Genomic DNA, 19,243 nt, shown 5'->3' on the forward strand with positions numbered 1-19,243 from the left:
GGTTTATCTCCTTTAGTCATAGGGGTATTTCTTTACTTGCAATTATGCATCTCAAATACTTTAGGCACCTTTTCACTATATCCCTTCTGTGACAATCGAAAATTATCTCTTTCGATTCCAAATACAAAAAAGGCTTCCCCAAGATCTTTCATCTCAAATTTATTCGAGAGAAAATTCATGGTGTTAGTGCAACATATCCTTATCATTAATCACAATCAATATGTCATTGACATATAATACCAAGAAGATGCATTTGCTCCCACTGAACTTGTGATACACACAACCATCAATAACATTCTTTCTAAATCCAAATGAAAGAACTACTTCATAAAATTTGTGGTACCATTGACGAGAGTCTTAATTGAGGTTGTTGAGATTGACTTTAAATAATATCATGCGCATGAGATTGAATGTGTACAACAATATCATCTTGAGGTTCTTAATATGCTTCTTCTTCAATGACAGTAATTGATACCTGATCATTGTCAGAAACAGTAGTAGGTGTCTATATAGACTCCTCCTCAAAAGTAATGTTCCTTAACACATTCTTCCCCCCAAACTCAACATCCTCAAGGAATACTATATTTCTCGTCCAAAAATTAGTTCCTTTTGTGGGATCATAAAATTTAAAAACCCCTAAAGTTTTCTGGAAGACCAAAGTGAGAATATATGCTACAGTCTTTAATGCCTCTCCCTAAAGCGAATGCGACAAGGAAGAATGATAAATCATAATCCTTCACATATCTTTAAGAGTTTTATTTCGTCTTTTAGCTACACCACTCATGCTAGGCGATCCCGGCATGGTGTACAAAACGACGATCCCACACTCTTCCAAATAGAAGGCAAAAGGTCTTTGACATTGCTCACATGAGCAGTCATTTCTGTCGTAGTATTCGCCACCACGGCTAGATTCGACTTTTTTTAATGCCTTTGTTGAGTTGGAGCTCAACATCAGCCCTAAATATTTTGAACTTGTCCAAAGCCCCGGACTTATAATATATTAAATGTAGGTGTCCAAAACAAAGAATATTTGCCTATGAATGATATAAAATATTGTTGATCATTCCAAGAAACCGAAGTGAATGAACCACAAATGTCCGTATATATCAATTCTAAAATGTATAGCTCTATTGGCACCTAATTTCTTAAGTTTGGTCTGCTTTCCTTCGATACATTAAACACACAAATCAAGTTCTGTAAAGATAAGTGTATTCAATACAACATATGACACAAGTCTCACAATCCTTTATTTTGTGATATAACCAAAACACTTGTCATAAATTAACCAAATTCTAATTATTTAATTTGCTTAATCCCTTTTGATTTAACATGTAAAACTTCTGGATATGAAGTAACATAATTGAACGTACAAAGATTGTTATATGCACTTAAGGAAACAGTGCCCACAATACTAGAATTATTTGAAGGAAGAACTTTACTATTTCTGAATGAACAAGAGAAACCAAATTTGTCCAAAGCAGAAATAGAAACCAAATTTTGTCTAAAAGACAGTACAATAAAGTATCCTTCAAAGACAGAATAATTCCAGTCTTTAATAACAATCTACAATGTCCAATAGTCTCTACTTCCACCGATTTGTCATGTCCCACATAGATGTATCTTTCACCATCAATTGACATTCGGTAGCTCAGACAACCTTGCACTGATAACCTTATGTGAGTAGTAGCACCAGAATCTACCCACTAAATATCATTAGGGACTAAATCCAAATTAACTTTAGAACAGACCAAAACAAGAATTGTAACTTCCTTTGCACGCCATGCATGATATTTACAATTCTTCTTTTTATATTCATGTTTACCACAAAAGAAACAACTATCATTATCTTTATGTTGTTTCTTTTGTGATGAACCCTTATCCATAATAGCATTCTTCTCAATACACTCTCTTAATGCCCTTTTACTTTATTTATTGAGATACTGACCAGATGTGCAACACCAAATGCACAAGCAAGTCTTTAAAATTCAAGCTTTAGTGAAGCAACGTGAGACATTTGCATAATGTGCTCCCTTATGTTGCCCTTGCTCTTATACTTTATTGAGATCAAGCATGCTTGTCTCAGCCTTAATATTTTTCGCAAAAACGTACATAATTTTGGCAAGGTATTCACTGACCTTAGTGATATACTTAGATGCAGTGCCTCAAAAGGCTTCTAGGCTGCTACACCTAATGAGCACTAGACTTACACGATTCGAGTATTCCTACTTCTCGTAGTTTCTCCTTTGATAAGAAGTACTATCGTCTGTAGGAGAAGTAGGTTGCTCAATCCTTAGTGCGTAATCGAGATCCATGCAACCCAGAGCAATTAAAATATAATCTTTCCGATCCTTAAAATTTGACCCATTCAACACTGACATATTGTTCATGTTGGAAGAAACTACAGAAGTAGACATCATAATTGAATAGAGAACAAAACCAAATAAATTGTCATGCTCACATCATAAAATTCAAATAAAATGGTAACATCTCGAGGTACCGGCACAACATTCATATCAAGTCTTTGGACAGTAATATGAACTTGCAAGTGGCAACCTCTTTGTAGTGATCAAACACTGACAATAAGATCATGTCAAGTAATGTCCACCTTTGGGCATCACAATTACTTACACAAAAACTGGATAATTGTCACCCATTTATCACCATAGATATGTATGTATCTCATGCCAAATAATAATCTTCCTTTGGGCCGACTACTATCCGCATTAAAATACACAAACATCACCGTCCTAATATTCGCAATAAAGAAGTCTAGACAAGAGAGGTTACTTTTGCAACGTCTTGCTTCGACTAATCTACTTTGAACATTAGTAAAACATTACGAGGTTCCGAGCACAACATCCACATCAAGTCTTTTGACAGTAATGTGAACTTGCAAGTGGCAACCTCCTTATAGTGATTAAACACTGACAATAAAATCATGTCAAATAGTGTCCACCTTTGGGCATCACACTACTTACACGAAAACTGAATAATTGTCACGTATTTATCTCCAAAGGTATGTGTGTATCTCGTGTCAAATATCAATCTTTCTTTGGGCCGACTAATATCCGCATTAAAATACACACATCTATAAAAGGAACAAGAGATGCACCAAAATTATTGAATTTAAACTTTAATTAAATTCTCAAAAGAATTCTTAATTCCTAATTGATTAGCCAATTAATTGAGAAACTTTATGCGAATTAATTATTTTTAATTCCTTAACGTAAAAGATATCGTGCATAAAATTATACACAATCAACTGAATAATTTATTCACATGTTCCATATAACGGAAGCATAAATATGGAAACAAGTATACAAACTCAATACTACATGCGTATATTATATCAATTAATTTCATTCCATGTATAGATTATACCTACTGAAACGAAAAAGAATGAAGATTCAATTCACTCATAATTCCTGGACGGTAAACAAAACACAGTTTATAGATTCTTCAATTAAATCCCAACACAAACAGACATGTGCGGCGGCTGTAATAGTGAATTAATTCAAAGAGAACCATGATTCAATTCATAGACCAAAAGGATTAATTAAACCAAAAAGACGATACCCATCAATTTTGCATTGATATACCAAAGCAAATCCTCGCCAAAGTTGAATTCAAAACAATTCACCAAATAAAGGTTAAACTTGGTAAGCACGCATAATTTCATTTAATATACCAGATCAATTCTCTATAAAAAAAAAAAAGTTACCGTAGCCATAAACCTTGATGCATAACAGAATTCATCAACCTAAAGTCTATGCATTCATGCGTAAAATTAATTCATGTATTGAATGAATAAACAATTCATCAAACTAAATAAAGAACGGCGGCGGCGGCCGTGTAATATATTTTCAGAATAAAATTCTAATATCAAGAAACTAATTCCTTGAATTTCAAAAATACGATCAAAATTATAAACTTAATTTCCTTTTCCCAACTCTCAGAGAATCATCAATAGAGTGACTCTGATACTATTTGTTGCAATAATTGAATGAACAATTACACAAAGCTCTCTATGATGATTAACCGAGAACGATGGAGAAGGAGTATAAACTGTAGAGCGGAAGCGTACCTTGATCCATAACGAATTGAAAGGCGGAATTGCTTTGCAGCGGCTATGGATCTTCCAAACGATCAGAGACATTCTTTGCAATAGTCTGCCGAGAGAATACAGAGATATCGAATGTTCTTCTGACGTCTGGGGACCATAACCCTAACTTATATTTATATTAAATATAAACCCCTTTATTTTCTATTCGGTCCCTCGTCAAATAGAAAAAATCACTTTATGGTATCTACACTTATTTCCATAACAAAATAAATACACTTTAGCCCAAACTTTAATCTTTATTGGATCACTTTAATTGGACAACTGAAAAATAGCCATACACATTAAATTAGTCATGTGGAAGCCCAAATTTCTAACATTTTCTTCTTCAAAAATTCAGCACCGTGGAAAGAAAATAAGATCTTTCTCTAAGTTTCATTTGTTCATACTTATTACAGGTTGACGCTGCGTTGGAACTAGGTATCGAGGCGACAAGGAGGCTTGTACTAGAAGGATTCACACGTTGAATAGAAAAGATTCAATCTTAGGATCATCAGGTTTGATTTAATTAAAACTTTCTTTCCCTCCTTTTATATGAAAACGTGAAATCCTTTTATATGAACACGTGAAAGCAACTTTGTCAATTGAATTGTGACTCTGAAAAACGATGCCATTTTGCTGACTCCGAAATGCAGCGTTTTAACTACAGCAGTCCCTGCTCTACAGTAGGGGATCCGTTCCCACTAAAAACATGTATTTTAGAATTAAGCGGACGAGAGCACACGAATACAAAATAAATTTTTTCACAAGTAATAAGTTTATTTTTACCAAAATTAAATTCAATACATGATCCTATGATATTCATAAACATAATATTTAGTAAGCATAAAAAAAGAAATAAACTCAAAGTCATAAATAATACTATTACCTTACCTAGTAGAATAACTTTTAGTAATTTAAATATGAATATATTTATAAATTATACTCCTATATTTTGTATATAAATATTCCCTCCGTCCGTTATGAAATGTTTAATTTTTCATTTTTCATTCGTCCGCTAGTAAATGTCTCATTTCAATTTTACTATAGTATTTGGTAAGCGGTCTTGTCTTGCATTCCACTAACTCATTCTACTCATAATTTATTAATAAGTCTCGCGTCCCACTAAATTTTTTTTACCCATTTTACTTTATAAATTCAAATAATTTTTTGAAAGGACGTTTAATCATGGAAGTAGGGAGTATATATTTATTAGTAATTTCAACATATTGACTTAAATTAATACTACTATATTTAACTAACAAACTTAAATGGAGTACTTCTGTGTATATTATTATAAAATTTAAAATACTCCCTAAAGAGGGGGCAGAAATCATTTCCTTCTCTCTTTTTCATAATTTCCTTCTCTCTCGCTGCCCCGCCTGCACAGCCGCGTCGCCGGTCCTTAAATCATTTGATTAACAATGAAAACTTGGGGAAGACTGATAAATCGAGCAATTCTTCTGAGCAGTAGCAATGGCGGATTACTATCGAAACCCTTAAATCCTCGAAATGGGGCTTGTGGGGCCGCCGCATTCCGCCGGAACATCTTCTCGTCTCCTTCGAGTTATTTGTCGGATTTGAACATGCTCAAGTCTTCCTTACGCTTCTCCCAGCGGAATCAGTTTCAAGGTCTGTTCACCTCTTAAATATAGCTCATGTGCCTGAAAGACAGGATTTTTGATAAATTGCTAGGTTGATTTCATGTTTATTAATCAATGAAAATCCCTATTGTTTGAGGCTTTAAATAGATATTTGTGTTTGTTAACGCTGATAATAGTTGCTTTTCATTGTTGTTCCTTTTATTTAATTGTGTGTGAATAATGAGACTGGTTTGTATGCACTATCTGTTGGCCTTCTACTGTTTGAGAGGTTGGTTTTTCATATGAAATGTAGAAACTGATTTCTGCCGGGTAATGTTTTTGCTAACAGTTCTAAACTTGGGATATGGCAGAGCAGAGGAGGAGCATGTTTATCCAGACACAGTCAACTCCTAATCCCGCCTCACTCATGTTCTATCCCGGGAAGCAAGTTATGGAGACAGGGAGTGCCGACTTTCCTAATGCACGCTCTGCTATGAGTTCGCCACTGGCAAAGAGTCTGTATGGAATTGATGGTAGGCATTATCTTCCTACTCTCAAAACAAGGGTTTACGTGCACAAGTTTCTGTTAGTTATGTGTTTATTTGAATGTATTAGTTGCAAACACATGATACGCTGAAGATTTTGATATGTGCTGTGTCGTCCAATGACTAGGCTTGTAGTCGAATCTGGAGAATAGGACAAGCTAGAATTTATTTCTAACTTGGAAATATACAAATCGCGGGTATAAGGCACAGTTTCTGCATTTTGCTTGTGCCTTGTAGTATGATTTTTCCGTTTTGGCGTAGAAGGACAATGAATGAATGAATTAAGAACATTATAAGTGCATTAAGCGAATGACTCCCGAGTTGGATTTTCCATATGGGGACTACTCAAAGAGATTGCTCTTATTTGGCATAATTATGTCAGTTCCATGAGCATTATGTAAATTGTTTCCAGTGGGAGGAGAGACAGCAAGCACCCTCTTAGTTATGGGATCAAAACATAAACCTTGCAGTTGACTCTGCATAGGAGAAGAGAGTACAAAATGTGATTGTCAAGAAAAAGTTTAAGATGAGACTGAAAGTGCAGTCACTAGAAATTAGGTGGTTTGAGGGTCATGGTTGTAAGAGCATGTACGTGATATATATTAAGCTTGGCTCTTCTAAATATCATGAGAATGTCTTGTGTGTTGTCTGTGATATCATGTATCCGAGCTACCATCATGTCGTTTTCTATATTAGAGTTTGTAGCATCTCATCTTCAGATACTAGTATAATTTTTAGGTTAATGATTCATTGGAATGGATCATAAGTTCATAATTTATCCTTGACTGTGCAGGAGTGACCAGGGTCTTCTTTGGATCAGATTTCGTGACCGTAACAAAGTCAGATGAAATCTCATGGGATTTGCTCAAACCTCAAGTCTTTGCAGCAATCATGGATTTCTATTCTTCTGGACAGCCGTTGATATTGGATTCAGCTGTTGCTGCCTCCATGGACACAGCCATCAAGGAAGATGATTCAGAAACTGTTGCCATGATCAAAGAGCTCGTAGAAACTCGAATACGGCCAGCAGTACAAGACGACGGTGGTGACATTGAGTATGTAGGGTTTGATCTGGACACCGGAATAGTTAAGCTGCGAATGCAAGGAGCCTGCAGCGGATGCCCTAGCTCATCCGTCACTCTGAAATCTGGCATTGAGAACATGCTAATGCATTACGTCCCCGAGGTCAAAGGTGTGGAACAAGAATTTGATGAAGAAGAAGATGCAACGCTAACTGGAGCGCCACACGAGTAATTGACACTCTATCACCACTGTCCACAGTCCACACACATATACATAAAAGAGGAATAAACTTTCTACTACTAGTTTGGCCATCTCTCCATCATCCCGGAAAGGAGTACGAACATCTAATACAGTAGAAAATTAGTTGCTTTGATAAAGTAGATAGTTTTCTTCATTATGGTTTGCTTTGTTAAAGCTAGTGGGGTTTTCAAATGAGATTAAACTTCAGTTACATTAATCTTCAACAATAAAGATTTTAAATTATAAACATAGAGAGAGTTTCAATAAAGTAGGAATTTGACAGAGAAGTAATCTTTTACTCATTTGTTAGAACTCTATAATATTTAAATTTTTTAAACGGTTTTATAAATAAACCCTCTTTCGTATTTGGCCGAGTGGTTTCGAGACCAAATTATATCCTGAATACAAAAAATAATTGCTTTACAGCCATTTCAGGTGACTCATAACTTGGCTATATCTCGACAGTTCATCTTCCTCGTCCTCCTCCGTGTCCGGCTTTGCAGCGCTTTGGACCTCGGCTGCGTCCTCATTCTCCTCTTTCTTACCATCCTCGTGCTTTCCTCCATCATCCTTCACGGTGAATGACAAAGGTATATAAGAGGATTTACATTAACAACAATAAAAAAGGTCTGGTACAGATGACGTGAATTGGTATAGCAGCAAACATACATCAGCATTTGACACCCCCTCATCTGGGACCCCTTCGGTACTCATGCAATCTTCCAACTCTTCTTGCTCCCTTATTTTATTTAAGTTCTCAATCACCTTTCCGAAATGGGACAGATCTGCAAGATGGCGATATACCGACATTGAGACATTACACAGATATCCAACAAGTATCTTTAATTCAAACATATAGTTCTGATCTTCACGAATTAAGTAGAGTTAATGGAAGCTCACCTTTGCTGCGGTTAGTAAAGGCTTCACGAATCCTCAGTGGCTACTGTCGTTCTTCTTTCTTGTACTCCCTCCGTCCCAAGGAAGATGACCCCTTTCTTGGGCGGCACGGAATTTTATGCAAATTTATTTTGTGTGTTGAGAGGAGAGAGTAAAGTAAGAGAGAGGGAATAAAGTAGAGATAAATGTGTTTCCATTTTAAGTAATGAGTCATCATAGTTGGGACAAACTAAAAAGAAAAGTGGGTCATCTTCAATAAGACGGAGAGATCTTCAATGGGATGGAGGAAGTACTTGTTCCTTATCTGTTCCCGGATACTTGAATTGGGGAAGGAAGCTTGTGACCATATTGGGCTTATTTCTTTTTGTTGGGCTAATACTACATTTTGTATCCAAATCTATAAAAGGGCCCAATTATTTTACTTATTAAATGTAAAATATAAGTAACTTATACAACCATATTATAAACACTACACAACAATCTATAAATTGATGTATAGTGTGTTAGATATTATTGGCCAAAAAAAATTATTGTATAGTATATATATTGCTAGCCGTCTTTTTCAGTTTTTTTTTTTTTTTTTGCCACGTTGCATCTTATTATTCGTCTACGTGTACAAATGATTGGCTAGGAATGATGGTATGATGTTATTTTAAGAGGTGGTGGCACCCAAACACTCCCCTAATATATTTTATAAAATTATACTATAGATTTTATTTAAAAATAATAGTAATACCTCAAATTATACATTCAATCCAACCGTACTAAGCATATTACTTACTCATCTTTTATTAATATCTTTACTATATATTTTTATTAATTTTTTAAATATAATTTGTCATTTAATATTCATAGTATAATTTTGTGACATCAAGAAAATTTTATTCTTCAATTATTTATAATAAAAAAAAATTAAAATATTTTTAAGATATGGATACTCGTAGAAATTAATTTCATGGAGTAATACTTGAGTATTAATATACTCCGTCTACCCAATAAATACGAAATATTTGAATTTCGAAATTTTAGGTAGTTTTTTTTTTTTTTAAGTTAATGAATAGAGAATAGAGTAAGAGAGATGAAAATGTAGAGAGACGTTGTTTGCATTTTAAAAAATGTTTCATTTTTAATAAAAATGAAAAGTATTAATTTATTATTAAAATATTTATTCTTTTGTCCGCAAATAGGAGTTATATTCTTATCTAACAAGAAAAGTGGGTGAAGAAATAGTATTAACACAATGATTAAGGTTGTTGTTTCACAGAGTGATGATCGTTATGGAGCAATTAGATGGGCGTCATGAATTTCCCCGGTTTTGCATATTAAGTTTAAATGGTTGGTGAAGAATAGATGGATGCTAAGTAGGCTTGTATTAAAAGCATCACTGGTCGAATAGAAAAGATTTAATCTTGGGAAGAGATACAAGTATCATCAAGTTTGATTTGATTCGTGAGATGTTTTGTCCAAAACCATCTCCAACCATTTATACAAAACTCAAATTTACATAATTAAATAATAATGGATCGATTTGCAATATCTTATAAATTTTTGCAGTAACACTATATTTGGACTTTGGTGTTGTATACCATATTTGGTGTAAATCCGTAGAAAACACCAAAAATAGGTTTGAATTTGGTGTATGATTAGAGATTATTTTTACATAAAAAATGAATTTCGGTGTATGGTTGAAGTTGGTCGAGTGTAATATAAGAGGACAAGATATAAATCATGGTATCAATGTTCAAATCTCAGTCCTTATATTTCTTTGGACTTGTGGGAGTTTGGGAGATGGCCATTTCCTCAAATATAGCAATGTCTTATTTGGTTCTTGTAACACAAGGGGAAATGATATTTTTTATATGAGATAGAGAGTTGGACAAAGGCGGCAATCTTTGAAGGAGATGAGATCTCACCATTTGTATGCATGCAATTAAACTCACATCAATGATCAATCTCGTAAAAGCAGTCCCTTATTTGTATAAGCTAATTTTACCAGCTGCTTACTTTTGTCAAGCATCCCAAATTTAAAATTAAATGAAAGGGCATACAATGATCTGAAAATGAAGTGCCATGGAAATTCTTACTTCAAGAATCATTTTCTCCACTATTTAAATCAAGTTCAAGCACAACCAAAGGTCCTAATTAGTCTTATTTAAGTATTAATAAAAAAATATTCAAAGTGAGTTATGAATTTAATAGGAGAATTGCTTTTACTTTAGCACTTTATGATAAATGTTAATCCCACACCCCACTCACCTTTTTTGACTTTAGCAGCCAATCAATTTAACTACTATCTTCTTGATTTTTAACTTTTGTTGTTGGGTTGATTTTTTCAGTTCATCTAAGTTTGTAGTATAACTTTTATGACATTGAATCATAACAATTCATACTGTAAATTTTTAGTTTTTAGGGAATAATAATATCATGATTATAAAATGTACATGGAAAATTGGAGGATCAAATTCAAACAAGTGAGTATGAAGGTAGCAATAAAGCTTGAACAACTAATTTATTGATCATTCCTTGCAAAATCATTAGAGGCTACCCCATGTATCTATTTTGATTGGCAATTTTCAAATCCAAACCCACACGATACACAACTTTAAAAATCAGAGTGAAGTAAAGTTACTTTCTTTATCGCAATGCGAGGATTGACCATCAAATTAGAATCCAATAAACTTTTGTTGGACCCTATATCAAATTACAATTGTCAATTAACACACACAAAGACCATATATGTGCTTATGGGATATATAATTAAGCGACCAATGTTTGACTAATTATTTTTAAAGTAGCTTGGATATAAAATATCAGTTTACGGAGTATTATTCATATACTTGCACCTAATCATTTACACAAGTAAATAATATGATACTATATCAAGTCTAAAATTAGTCTCATACATTTACTGAAAATAACTTTTTGGTCCTATACTCCTATTTGATATTCATAAAGACTCGCATATTTTTATTTTTGAACATAATTCTTATAATCGCAATACTCCTTAATTACAAAGAAACGACTCATGGTCCACAATCCACCATTATAAATTTTCAAGTCATTATTCACCTTTGATGACCTACTTTCCCCACAAATTAAATAGGAGTACTCCTATTTATCTAACATTTTACAAAATCTAATGTCATTTTTAATGTTGCATACTCTTGCTGAATAATGTCAGTTGTATAATACTAGTATCTTTGTCTTAAAACATTATTTATTTCTTTTTGTCACAATATTAATAAATGTCAAATAAGTGTACGTGTAGGTAAGTTATAAATGAGACTTGCATAATTATTAGGTTATCATCATGCATTGTAAACGTGGACAAAATATGTGAATAATGTTTGATTTTAAAAAACTAAATTAACATCACTATGGAAAAATATAAGGAGTAGTGGCCACACAGTTAACAATTTTGGATCAACTAAAATAACAAAATCAACAATGTTTTAAGAGAGCGAAGCAATTAAATAGTGCTAAACTAATGATCATAACCATAAAAATAGGTGATGGTAAAAAAAAAAAAAGACCGTAATTTTAGGCATTACTCAACTATAGATGCGTACTATAGATACTGTAAACATTTAGTATAAGGTAAAAAGTAGTAGGTGAATTTAAAATATTCTTTTGAAATTTATATAATATATACTCAAAAAATGAATTTTAATTTAATATAAATGACTGGAAATGACTAATAGCTTTAATAATAAAAGAAATATATTAAATTCAATCAGAGAATGGTAGTCAAATGAATTCTGATTTTCATATGCTTAGGTTTTAAATTATTAAGAGTGTAAAATAATAAAAGAACATATTGATAAAAGTGTATATAATTAAGTACTGTATATTTTATTTTGATATCCGCTATGAAGATCTGTTTAAGATAAATGAATATTTAGTCAGTCATAAAAAAATTCAAAAAGTAATAGACTTATTTTTAATAAAAAAAAAAGAGAGAGAGAGAGAATAGATTGCATTTGTCCATTTGATACACAAGAAAATAAATATCTGTATTAACACAAATGCAATCGTAATAAATAAAACTTAGTTTAATTAAACAACTCCGTTTACAATTATGGATGGCCCCACTTGAATACGAACGTTAGAGTAACTCTGTAATCACCGCTTCCCTTTCTACCCTTCTTTATAATTAGACCGTTGCAATTTACACAACACAAAATCTTTTAAAATCAACAAGCTTTCATCAAATCATCAAAACAAGCTCCATCTCGATTCTCGAAAACCTTCAACAAATCACGTCAATGGCTGAGATAATCGATTCTCGGCAACCGCATCTCGCCGCGCTCGACGCCCGCTCCCTGCTCCTCTCTCAATTCTCCGATTCCGGAAGCCCTCAGCTTCTGCAACTCACAACCGAGAGCTTCGTCATGGAGCGAGGCCCCAGGTTCAAAGAGTACTCCGATCTCAGAGAGAGGAAGCTGAGGATGAAAAACTCCATCAATCGGCCAGAGGAAAATGTTCAAAGCCAACCGGTTCTCACCCCGCCCAAAAAGCAGGTGAAATTCAGTTCGAATTTCTCCACCCCGCCGAGGAGGCCGAAGCCGCCGTCTGCTCTGGCACAATCCGTCCCTGATTTCTCGGCGACGCTTCGGAAGGAGAACAGGAAGCCGGCTGCTCCGCTGCCGCCTGTGGCGGAGCGGTCTCTGACGCCGCCGGCTGGATTTATGAAGAGCGGGAGCGTTTATGGGAAGTTGGGGGGAGGGAGCAAGTCGGCGAATTCCGCCGAGAAGAGGAGCGGCGGATTGATGGCTAGAAAGAGCTATGCGAGCATGGCCGAATTGAAGGAGGGGAGAAGCAATAGAGGCGTTGCTAGATCTGTTTTAGGGCATAGGCAGTTTTGATTTGGGGGAAATTTGCATTCACCATATTATTCGAATTCGGTATTTTTACATCTTCATTTTTTATTCTTTAGTTTTGGATTCCCATTGATTGAGAGTGTGATAATGTCTCTGTAATTTCAATTTTGTATAGAAACCAAGCTTTTGTTGAAGTGTGATGTTTTCAAATTACAATAAAGTTCACTTTTTTTTATGAAAATTCTCATTTGAAGGATGAATGATGTGTCAAAACATACATTCAACAATGTAAAATTAAGGCACATCAGTTTGTTTGTACAATGGTTAAGTTAGGTTTAACTGTTGGAGTCCTTCACAATTGCACAACATAATTTCATCTACTTTCTACCATTTGCAAAGATCCATCACAATTTCATCTACTAAAATCTGCACCAAATGTCTGCTGATCTCAACGCCGCTCTCAAAACCCTCACTCTCGCACTGCGTCCACTCCTCCAAGGAACGGCTCATCTCTCTCTCGATCAGCTCATCAACGCCCAGCCTCGACAGCTCCTCCCACCTCCTAACAACTTCCACAATCTCCAGGATCAGCATGCGGTTGTTCATGCGAAGAGGCAGCTTCCTCGACACCTTGGATTGAAATTCTTGAAATCTTAAGCCCAGATACTCGATGGTAGAATGCAGAACGAATGTTTTGAGTTGATTCACCTCCTTGCCATCCTCGACCCCGAGGGAGGAACCGAAGTTCATCCATAGAAGGCTGGCGAGCATGTCCAGTTCATCGAGGAGCAAATGCTTGATCGGGGAGCCTTTTCCTACTGCTGAACATGAAAGTAGCGCCCGATGGAATACCAGCTCAGCATTCAAAAGCACCTCCCTTACTTGGTCGACCCCTTTTCCTTTCAACCCAAAAGTAGATAAGATATCAGAAACATTGTTGTAAATATCAACGACCATCTTTTTTGAATTCCCAACTGTGTCCAACGCATCAGGGTTAGGCGACCCTGCAGACACAAGTTGAGGTTAGATAGGCAGTCGCGAACACAAACTCATGACTTCAAAAGTCAAGCATAAAAAACATGGTCTTGAAGCCCAAAAAGTTACCTAGACCATCATCTGCACTGCTGGAAGGCAAACTCTCAGTAGAAAAGCAAGTTTCAAGAACAGATTCTGGGCTTAGGTACTCAGTGTAGAGAGGTTGGTCAGACGATGGGTTCACATCCACGGTGTTGCCCTGAAGGTATAACAAATATAATCATGAGATGACTCTTCAATATTTCATCAAAATCAACTGAAACCGAAACATGCAACTCAACAAATCAAGAACCATTCTATGGTTATACTCAGGCTAAAAATTCTAAAAGTAACAGTTTCTTCAAGCCATTTCAGCAAAAAAAATGTAGCCAAGTGAGTCTGCATACGTAGTATTCGACTCACAATCTCAAACACTCCCTCTAACATAGAGTCACAGTTTAGCCAAGTAAACGGACAGGTAGTAAGACATGGCACGGGGCGAGCACTAAATTTTTCAGACAAGTAACTACTACATTTAGCAAACAAAACAGATCCTAAAATAGATATGGAGATTGATTACGACAAGATGGATAACAAAGCATTTTAATTTAGGCCAGGTTAATAGCTTTAATGAAGTTGCATTCAGAGTTGCATTCAAAGTTGCATTCAAGATAATGTGTTGACAATTCAAGCCTAATATATATAGTAGCAAATTAAGTAGAATATTTTTGGCTTACATGTGATGAAACATTTGAAGATCTTGAGTTAGACAAATGGCTTTGATCACTCCAACCATTTCTCCTATCAGATATAGCAGGTAAATTATCCTGCTGTAATGGAACCTCTGAAGTCAAGGCCGTTATAAGTTCTTGTAGAATCGTAGCAGTGGTCTTTTTAGGTGCATTTCCCGTATCCTCTCCTTGGCAATTCAATTCCTTCAACTTTTGTTCCAGAAGCGCACCAAGTGCATCTCCGCTTATAGGCCGGGATTTCTCAAACACCGTCTTTCTAACACATTCTCCTATTTCTGGTTTCTCTCTACCATCAGCACTCCTAACCAGCGCTTCGCCAACTTCATGAATTCCAACCTTCTGCTTCACTGATGAATTAAATGTGAAGGAAACCACATTGTTGTTCCCTGTAGTACTGGTAAATTTTCTGTCTTGTCGATGCAGCAATCCAACTTGGCCACATTCATGCTCAACCAAGTGAGAGCTTGTAATCGGTTTGTTAAGTGTATAGCTTGAGCAACCAGAATAATCACTGTCTCGAGAGAGATTGTTTGGCCTCCTCTTTCTCCCAGTAGGTACCGAGTCATTCATCCTATTGGGGATTCTCTTCTCCATTTCAAATCTGCCATTCTCAATCCGGGAAGGCACCCGAGACCTGGGACTACAGCCTAAGCTTTGATTTTCTGAAACAGGATTCTTTGTCCCATTCATAACAGTTGTTGATGCCTGGCTACTCCTCAACGTAACCACATTTGGCCTTATAGGAACTGTTTCCCTCGCTCGTAACATCTGACTTTGCCTATATGACTTCTGGTTAGGGCTAAGAGGTAAAGGCACACCTCTTGGAGCCTTGCAATGCTGGCCAGCCAAATGCTGTTGAATATGCCCGGCACAGAAAGGACTCCTATACGATGTGAGCTTGCAATTACTTTGAACATCTCCAATAACCGGAGCTGCAGCCACAGGGTAACCATCACGCCATTCTTCTTCCAACTGATGATAAAATGCAACATTAACAGGCTTAATTTGTTCAGATACTTGACAACAAGATCTTACATTATTCGAGAAGGGTGAAGCAAACTCAGTGATGGTAGATTTACCATTCAAATTATCCATCAAATGGCCACAATTTTTGCAAGATGATTCCCCCTCTGCATCTACACTTCCAAAACCATAAGAACCTTCCAAACGGGTTGACAAGGATCCATCCACGTCGGTATCCTGTGGAGTGTGTCGCGAGGCATTAGAGTAAGTGAGAACACATTTAGATCTACTTGACTGCAAACCAGGTTCCAAAATTCTAGTGGCTGCATCAATCAGTTTAGATGGCCTTTTCCTTGGAAGATTTTTGGGAGTTTTCACTTGCGGAGGAAACTTCGGATGATGCTTTTTCGACTTGGATAACACATTCTTGAATGGCAGTTTCTCTGCCCCAAATCTGGCTATTGGTTGTCTCTCACTTACACTTGTCTTTTGAAGTTTCTGAGGCCTTACTTCATGCTTAATCCCAACTTTCTCCACTTTCAAATCTTCCCTTTTATCGACCAATTCTCGTGAAACAACACCAGATGCAGGAGGAGCCTTAGTCTTCGACTTATCTCTCTGCAATGCCGGCATAGATTCCAACCCCATGAGCCTGGCAACAAGTCCAGGAACATGCATTTCATGGTTTTGTTCATTATCGACGATGGCAGCCCCATTCGACATCTTCGCCGTTGGGAATCCCCCATTGTTCTCATCAGCAATCTATGTTCCATTCACACAATTACAACAGTAAGTGCATCAATTAACTCTCCATCCACACACCATTAAACAAGAACCACAAGAAAAAACATCATTAACCAACTACACATACCAAACGAAGCTTCGGCTGCTTCTCATCCCCACCAAATTTCTTCGAAGCTTGTTTGAATCGAACTATATGTTCCAAAATCAGTAAAAATAGATACAAAAATCAAGTCCAACATTATCAAGTTACATACTCTAAACAGTATGCAACTTTTAACATATACTAATAATTACCTGGTGGCAATAATTTCTTGGAAAAAAGCTTCTTTTTAGCGAATCTACGATTCCAATCAAAAAGTTGAAAGAAGATACCAACGCATCCACCAGGCCTCTGCGGCTTCTTCTCCACAATAGCCAAACACGCCGCTGTATCATTCATTCCTCCCAAAAAACATCAAAAATCAAGAAATTGGGGAAATAAAGCCCTACACAGAACTCAAAACAAACCCCAATCAAATTTCCTTCCAAAAAAATTCAATCTTTACCAAATCACAAAAGATAATGGCATAAGGCAAATAGCCAAATGTCAGTAAATACGAAACGAAGTGGCAACAACGCCATGTGGAAAGCATAAGGTGCTTTGCTTTGACAAGAAAAGCCCCACTAAAAAAGAAAGAAATGCCAAAAAATCTTCACATGATGAAGAGGGACTCAGGAAATTCATATGAAGAAACAGAAACTGTGGAAAGAGGGGTCTGAAACTGACAGCAGATGTGCAGAGAGCGAGAAAGAGGGAAGGACAGAGGGGGCGTGCATAAGCATACTAGATATAATATGGTATGTTTATGGAAGGGTTGCTGGCGTGATTAAGAATGATGAGCAGATAAAAAGGCATAATCAGCAGGGAAATTAGAAAAAAATTGAAAATTGAGAGGAGGGATTTTGGTTGGGGAGCTGACAAAGCTGTGCTGGTGAAAACGGCTGGTCTCTGGATTCACAGTAGTGTGTGACAGTGAGAAGAGAGAAGACAAGAGAGGAATCGGAGGATAAGACGGGATACCATTTGGTGACTGATCGCCCACGCGCGTTTTGCTTTGTTTTTCAATTCTTTAATCTATTTTCACATTTCAATTTTTTTGTAGTTAACTTAATTTGAGGAACGAGAAATATAGATAAAAATAGAAAAACTAATTTCACGGGATTCACAAATGAATGTCTGTGTCTGATATACTTAAAATGAGAGTAATTGCAAATAAAGGGTGATTGCAAAAGTCACGCCAAACAAAGAAATGAATGCATATAAAAACCATCAATTTATATTCTCCGTCCTCTCTAATATCTCAAAGGATGGAGCATTTAGAGCATCCGCAATGGAGGCTAGCGGGCCGGCTAGCCGATTTACGGGCGCTGACCGGTCTGCTAGTCTACCATTGCGAGCGACGAGCCGATCAGCTAGCCCACGCCGATTCTCGGGCACTAGCCGGTCCGCTGGCCGCCATTGCAGGCTCCTGATCGGCTAGCGTATATTTTTTTTTTAATTTCCGAAACTCTATATATACGCAATCTGCATGTCATTTTCATTCGCACCACTTGTTTTAACGAGTTTCTCTCTTTGTTAATTTCTGTACAAGAGCAATATCGCGAAATGGAGAACAACGACTCTCCTCCAGTGACGAGCGGGGCGCAAACGCCAACGGTACCCGTGGGAGGTGGATGGGGTCCGATGGGCGGGTACTACAATATGTACCCTTGGCCGCAGATGATGCCGGGAATGACGGGGGTAGTAGTATGCCAGGTGTTCAGGGAATGTCGGGGTGGCAGCCGGTGATGTCGAGGGGGCAGCCGATGATGCAGGGCGTGCAGGGGGGTCAGGGTGTGCAGGGGGTGCCGGGGATGCAGATGATGCTAGGGTGGCAGCCGGGGATGCAGATGATGTCGGGGTGGCAGCCGGGGGGTGCAGGGGATGTGGGGGGGGGGAGGACAATGTCTATCGGCCCAGTCTTGACTTTTTTGACTGCTGTTTCCCACACATCGACCCTAGTGGAGACGCAATACATTGGGATTGAAACTTTCTCCTTAGAGGAGTTGGGGATAGATATCAATGATGCGGGCTCTCCCTTTCAAACAGGGAGAGTGGGTCGGGGTCGGGGAGCACTGAAGAAGACGAGGGGCAAGGGCAAAGGGGTGGTCGGCGAGTCGGCGCAGCCGGCTGATGACGACAGTTTGGGTAAGGCACGGAGGAAGTGGACGGACGAGTAGAACGTCGCGCTGTCCAAGGCTTGGGTGAGTGTTTGCGATGATCCCCTCCAGTCGAACAATCAGAGGATCATCAACTTGTGGTCTAAAATAGCAGCATCCTACAAGACATTTTGCCCAGACGGGAAGTCACACGGCGGGGAGGAGTGCCGAAAACAGTGGGACTGAATCAGGGCCGCGGTCTCCCGATTTGCGGGCTTGTACGCCAACCACCTCCGCACGAAGACCAGTGGCCAAACTAACGACGATGTGAGGAGGATGGCGGAGGCTGTCTTCCCCTTGACGGGGGTTTATAAGGAGTTCACCT

At 37.2% G+C, this 19,243-nt stretch overlaps 3 protein-coding genes and 1 long non-coding RNA gene across 4 annotated transcripts; 2 read left to right on the top strand and 2 right to left on the bottom strand.

Moving 5' to 3' along the window:
- The first annotated feature begins 5,431 nt into the window (after positions 1 to 5,431).
- Positions 5,432 to 7,758, top strand: LOC125215358 (nifU-like protein 4, mitochondrial). The gene is made up of 3 exons (XM_048116753.1): positions 5,432 to 5,731; positions 6,054 to 6,215; positions 7,021 to 7,758. The coding sequence occupies exons 1-3, from the start codon at positions 5,524 to 5,526 to the stop codon at positions 7,479 to 7,481; spliced, it is 831 nt and encodes a 276-aa protein (XP_047972710.1). The 5' UTR covers positions 5,432 to 5,523; the 3' UTR covers positions 7,482 to 7,758.
- A 117-nt stretch (positions 7,759 to 7,875) lies between these two features.
- LOC125211187 lies at positions 7,876 to 8,457 on the bottom strand. The gene is made up of 3 exons (XR_007174475.1): positions 8,391 to 8,457; positions 8,160 to 8,275; positions 7,876 to 8,060 (listed from the first exon to the last, which is right to left on the bottom strand). It is a non-coding gene; the product is annotated as an uncharacterized LOC125211187 (long non-coding RNA).
- Positions 8,458 to 12,560: 4,103 nt separating this feature from the next.
- Positions 12,561 to 13,401, top strand: LOC125213911. Its single transcript, XM_048114705.1, has one exon. It carries the CDS (start codon positions 12,653 to 12,655, stop codon positions 13,250 to 13,252), a length of 600 nt encoding a protein of 199 aa, XP_047970662.1. The 5' UTR covers positions 12,561 to 12,652; the 3' UTR covers positions 13,253 to 13,401.
- Positions 13,402 to 13,454: 53 nt separating this feature from the next.
- On the bottom strand, positions 13,455 to 17,745 carry LOC125213910. Its single transcript, XM_048114704.1, has 5 exons — positions 16,975 to 17,745; positions 16,808 to 16,869; positions 14,959 to 16,698; positions 14,312 to 14,441; positions 13,455 to 14,211 (listed from the first exon to the last, which is right to left on the bottom strand). The coding sequence occupies exons 1-5, from the start codon at positions 17,117 to 17,119 to the stop codon at positions 13,592 to 13,594; spliced, it is 2,697 nt and encodes an 898-aa protein (XP_047970661.1). The 5' UTR covers positions 17,120 to 17,745; the 3' UTR covers positions 13,455 to 13,591.
- Positions 17,746 to 19,243: the final 1,498 nt, after the last annotated feature.

The sequence above is a fragment of the Salvia hispanica genome, chromosome 3 (assembly GCF_023119035.1).
Source record: "Salvia hispanica cultivar TCC Black 2014 chromosome 3, UniMelb_Shisp_WGS_1.0, whole genome shotgun sequence".
Taxonomy (NCBI): Eukaryota; Viridiplantae; Streptophyta; class Magnoliopsida; order Lamiales; family Lamiaceae; genus Salvia; species Salvia hispanica.